Raw genomic sequence first — 5,487 nt, forward strand, 5'->3', positions numbered from 1 at the left:
TGGGGAGAAAAAACATTACGTGTATATCGTTTTAAGCGACAGTGAAGTTGGTCTCCATATGTGTTGCTTACAATCCCCTCTTGTCACTGTTCCAACAAGGTGTCGCGTGTCCTTCCCTTCCCTCTAATTATACCTGTCATTGTAATCAGGGACAGATTAATTACACGATGAACAATTGCCTAATTAAGTATCTTTGTCTGTCGTCAACTGACAAACGCTTCTTGACCTACAAAATCCAAAGGAACCAAGTCAAATAAGATAGACGCTGTGATGCATTTAGAGCTTTCCACACTTGCATTTTGTTCTCGGACACATTTTGATAAAGCACGCCTCTGATTAAGATGTAGTATTAGCCTTTTTCATCTTTTCCGGAAATGGAAATTGCATTGTGGGGAGGGGAGCCTGCTACGTCGAAACACTTACAGCGGTGCTAAAAACCATGGCTGGGTTTACGTGCTTTTTGTCCCGCTACTACAATAACAGTAAGCGAGATCGACACATGAGGTTTAATAAGGTCCCAACAAACCCGTTAGAATGAAAAATATGGTAGAAAGAAAGGAAAATATAGCAGGTTTGGATCATTAGCAGGGCACCGCGTTTGCGCTGAACATTTCGAAGGCGGGAAGAAAAACTATAATATTAGGAGATCAACGGTGCTTTAATAAAAAACAGAAATGCTTAGTTAAACAACGGATATAACGAACTATCGGCAAACAGAATTCGGGGGTAAAAATTGCGAGAAAAAAAAACATTATAAAGATTTGAAGAAAAAATTGAAGAATAGGCCGGGGCCTAAAAATTAAGAAAAGACTTCAAGCATGAGATTATGGAAAAAGAAAGTAAAAGCTGTGAAGTTTTACACGGGGATTCTACTTACAAAAAATTCAAGAATTTTCACGACTTTTTGTGTAACAACAAAGAGAAGGTTTGAAAAGTTTTGTATGTAATATCCTTTTTGTGTGTGTCTTATTGATAAGTGATCATTTAAATGTTGTAGACCCATCACAGGTTTTAGTCTCTAATAACCCTTAGCAGGGTGGGTTCTATTTTTTTTAACGTGAGACGTTAATAAAATTTTTATTATTATGTATTCAGTCCCGTATACGTATTACTGATTTGTACAAACGGGGCTCATATTATCAAGATCAACAGAGACATACGAAGAAGAAAGTACATCGGCTCTTGTTGAACGCGTTACCGACGAAATAAAAAGTTATTTATTTCTGAACTCAATGACAAGAGAATGGGAAAATACAAAAAATGCAGAAAAGCCTTTCTGTAAGCTACACGTACATAATACATGTATGGTAAAGACAAAATGGATAATAAACATAATCCAACAACGTATTTGTAAAGTAATACAAATATGCTTAGTATTAAAGTAGGCCTACGTATATTTAACTGTCTTAGATAGTTGAAAAGTATGAAATGTGTGGGAAACACTTTATTTGAATGATTTAATTGTCTGTGATTGAAAACGATGAAAATACGCATGAAAACATTTTAAAATCAAAGAATTTGGCCTCTTGCTATAATTTTGTTTTTGTTTCAGTTTGACAAAATTTTCATACTTGTCAGACCGAAAGGCTGACATTTTTTACCTGTCGTAAATTTGTAGATATATACTAGAGTACGTAAGACACGATAAACTTTAATTATCGGCTGGGAAAGAGTCGAGAATTCCTGTCTCACTTATTTAACACTTAAAAGGTTTTAATTACATAGGAAAGGTCGTAGTTTAGGCCGCCCGCCTAACCGAACAATTGAACAAGTAACACCTGATGCCTTATCAGGTACCAAACGATTTAATCGGTTCACCGACGAACGATCTGCGTGTCAGTTTTACCTGTATACACAGTAGCTACGAGTCAAACAATGCAGGAAATCTTTTCATTTTATCACTTTAAAAATCTCTTAAGATATCCTTCAAACAATACATAAAAATCGTAATGAATTGACACTGCCGTTACATGAGGTGATATCGCCGCAGCTTGCATATATACATGTACAAAATTGTGAAGACGTAGGCCTGCGCACCTGTCCACACTCTTGAAAGCTGTGTACGAGCCTACTGGCTATTTTGATTATATATATATAAAAATAACGAGTCTCTTTCGCATATCTTTATTTTCGGAAGCATTTAAAAGAACTCCGAAGCTTTAGTTCGTAATCACTATTGAAAATGCAGCCAAGGCTCGGACGCTTAGGTGAAGTCTAGTTGTAAAGCGCATCGTATTTAAACTGAGAAAGAAAATATTTATTGCTTGATTCCACGTCCAAATACCTGTCCTTGCCTACAGTTTACGCATTTCTGTGCTTCAGCCACCTTTTAAGTTTGACAGAAAGCAATACACGCTTTATACGACCTTTTTATATGCGCACCTTGTACATCATCTACACCTAGCATTGCCATGCTGGAAACAGCAGAGGACCACTATGACCCCTGTGGCGCGCGGTTCCTGTTATGCGCACTTCGTATTTCCGCAAAAGATGAAAAAGGTCTATAGTATAGTAGGAATTGTACTAAAAATGCAACTGGCGAAGGACTTAGATTAGAATTAATCATAAATGTTTATAAATGGATGAGTTACTAACCATTATCGTTCAACTACGAGATATCACTAGAATTAATCATAAATGCTCATAAATACACCCGTTATTTACCATTATAGGACAACGAAGCGTTCTTTAGTAACTATGAGTTTTGTTTTTATAATCGCTTGCTATTTAATAAATATGTTTTTGGGCATTTTTCGACAATCTTGTATTTACATACATGGACTTTTTTACGATTTAAATACAATACGAAACTTTTTTTTTCTTAAACAAGTAAATTGCTGAAATAACCGTTAAGACTTTACCACAAAATTAACCATTTATTTATTTCTGTCATTATGTCTTCACATGTATTACTTACATGAATTACTTACGATATTGATTTAACACGAAACACCCTCTTCGGTACGGAAAACGTAAGTAAAGGTAGGCAATTTTTCACATAATGCTACCAAGTATGTTCTTCTTTTCTCTTCCCATTAGAAGAGAAATGACACTGTAATTTGACATTACTCTCTGAAAATTATCTCAAACTTCACTGACAAGCATTCTTACAGCAGTTGGGGCGGATCCAGAGATTTTTTTCTGACAGTCTTCCACATTTTCCATTTTTGTTGATCCATCCTCCATTTTTGACCGTCTTCCGACAGAAAAATTAGGTACTCATCAATGTAAACTTAGAAATTTGACCGTCTTCCGGAAGACCCAGAAGACAGCCTCAATCCGGGCATGTACCGAGACATTAACGCAAACAACATAATACGTGTTGTCTTGAAAATCTCTCTGACCACGCGATGTAATAACCATTGGTCAAGTATATAAGAGGGGCCTCTGACTTGGATGGTCAGAAGCCTCCTGAATCACCGAACGCTCTCCAGGTCACCGAAAACATCAAGATGATGCTCAAAGCCGCCTGCCTTATTGCCATCGTGGCCATCGCCGCCGCTGTCCCCGGCACCAAGTACTACCCTGCCCCAGACAACAGCGGAAGACTCCTCTACTTCCCAAACGGCTACAGAGGTTCCCAGAGCTATAGCCAAGGTATCCCAGTAGGCGGCTACGGTGGACACGGGCTCCCATACGGAGGCTACGGCGGTTACGGATACGGTGGTCTTCGCTTCCCAGCTAAAGTCGGCTATGTCCGTCCCCTGAACTTCGGCTACAAGCGCCCAATCAACTTCGGCTATGCTCATGGTCTTAAGAAGCCATTCTATGGTTAGATTTGAAGAGAAAAGGTAAGCCATATTTTTGTTGTACTCGAAGTGAATATTTTGTCTTCGTGTGGATGTAACAAAATGTCACAAATTTTCGATTTTCACAATACCCAAATCGTTTTCATCATATTTCGAAGAATTTTGATTTTACACTTTATTCTCTTCAACTGCACCGTGGCCTTTAGAGTTTGTAACTTTGACAAAAAGTATTTTATAGTAGCCATGTAGCATTTGCTTAAAGAAGTCCAAATACGCAATGCCAAATTGGACGTTAATTGTCTTGTCTCTCATGGCCTTGGCCGTCTCCAAGACTGTCCTAGCATCTGTCAGAATAACTTATTTTTAACGCAATTCTTTTTTGAAACCTTATGCGAAAAATACAATAATGGTAATTTAGAGGGGTTGTTTTCAGACAACAGATGACTTGCTTATCAGAAAGAAATGTACTGACTGCTTATAATAATTACTTTTGTTAGCTTCAATGATGGCCAACTTGCGAAAGTATTCCTGGTCACGTTTCTAATAGAGTAGTTTTGAAATTAGAGTTTAAGCTTCATATTTTCTTTTGCTTTGATTCTTCAGACTTTCAGGTTAAATAGAAGAGGACCGACAGTAACAGCTGAAAAAGACAATGTGTCCACAACCACCACTCCTTACGTCATTATGTCAGTCATAGGCCACGCCCACTTTGAAGAGACATTGCACCATCTAGTGTCTAAATGAGCTGTCAAAAAGGACGTATCCACAGTGACACTTGACTCCCTTAACGTAATTTATCGTCACAAAATGTTAAATATCTTATATTTTGTGGAAGGAATATTATACAAAATAAATAAAATATAAAACCTTTTGTAAATACGACTTAATCTTATTTTATTATTATTATTTTTTTTTTTTTTTACATTAGGAAAAAATCAGTGCTTTCTCTCTCTCTCTCTCTCTCTCTCTCATAGAGAGGGATAATCAAAAGAGGATAAATTTTAAAAACATATGCGTGCGCCATTAACATACTTGGATTTAATAGTATCAATTTCAACCGCATTTTAAAAGGCAATAAACAAATAAATGTTCTACGTATTGCAAGCCGAGACAAGCGCATGATAAAATTGTTCATCGTGTAATTAATCTGTCCCAGATTAAAATGACAGGTGTAATTAGAGGGGGAAGAGGGCACGAGACACTGTGTGGGGGCAGTGACAAGAGGGGGTTGTTATTAACTGGAGACAGATTTTACTGGCGCCTTAACTGGGTGTCATAACAAACTCTCTCTCTCTCTCTCTCTCTCTCTCTCTCTCTCTCTCTCTCACGCACACACACACACACACACACACACACACACACACAACATTAAACATAGAACTCATTGCAGCTATTTCTATTATTACTAAAAAACGACTAAGTGGAGAAATATATTTTGGAAAATTACCGGCGAGCGATATTAATTTGTCTGTGGAAAGAAACTGTTTTAAATGATAGTAATGAAATGTTATAAAAGGGTCGGGGGTGCAGTTTCTCTATTAAAATTACACATTGAAGAGGAGCCTTTTTCTAATAAATCATGTAGGATTCTGAAATAATTGCCTAATTTATGTATTATTGATAATGAATAATTTATATTGCAGTATAAAGACCGAAAGCTCATTGTTTGCCATTAAAAGATTTTTAGGTGGCGATACTCAAACAAAATATCGCTAAGACTGTACTACTTAAGAGAAAG

The 5,487-nt window shown here is 37.0% G+C and overlaps 1 protein-coding gene across 1 annotated transcript; it reads left to right on the plus strand.

Moving 5' to 3' along the window:
* Positions 1-3,386: 3,386 nt before the first annotated feature.
* Positions 3,387-4,631, plus strand: LOC147760357 (uncharacterized). Its single transcript, XM_086994449.1, has 2 exons — positions 3,387-3,791; positions 4,353-4,631. The coding sequence occupies exon 1, from the start codon at positions 3,453-3,455 to the stop codon at positions 3,774-3,776; it is 324 nt and encodes a 107-aa protein (XP_086850575.1). The 5' UTR covers positions 3,387-3,452; the 3' UTR covers positions 3,777-3,791; positions 4,353-4,631.
* Positions 4,632-5,487: the final 856 nt, after the last annotated feature.

This window comes from Lingula anatina, chromosome 8, assembly GCF_051362555.1.
Source record: "Lingula anatina isolate TDL-2025a chromosome 8, LinAna3.0, whole genome shotgun sequence".
Taxonomy (NCBI): domain Eukaryota; kingdom Metazoa; phylum Brachiopoda; class Lingulata; order Lingulida; family Lingulidae; genus Lingula; species Lingula anatina.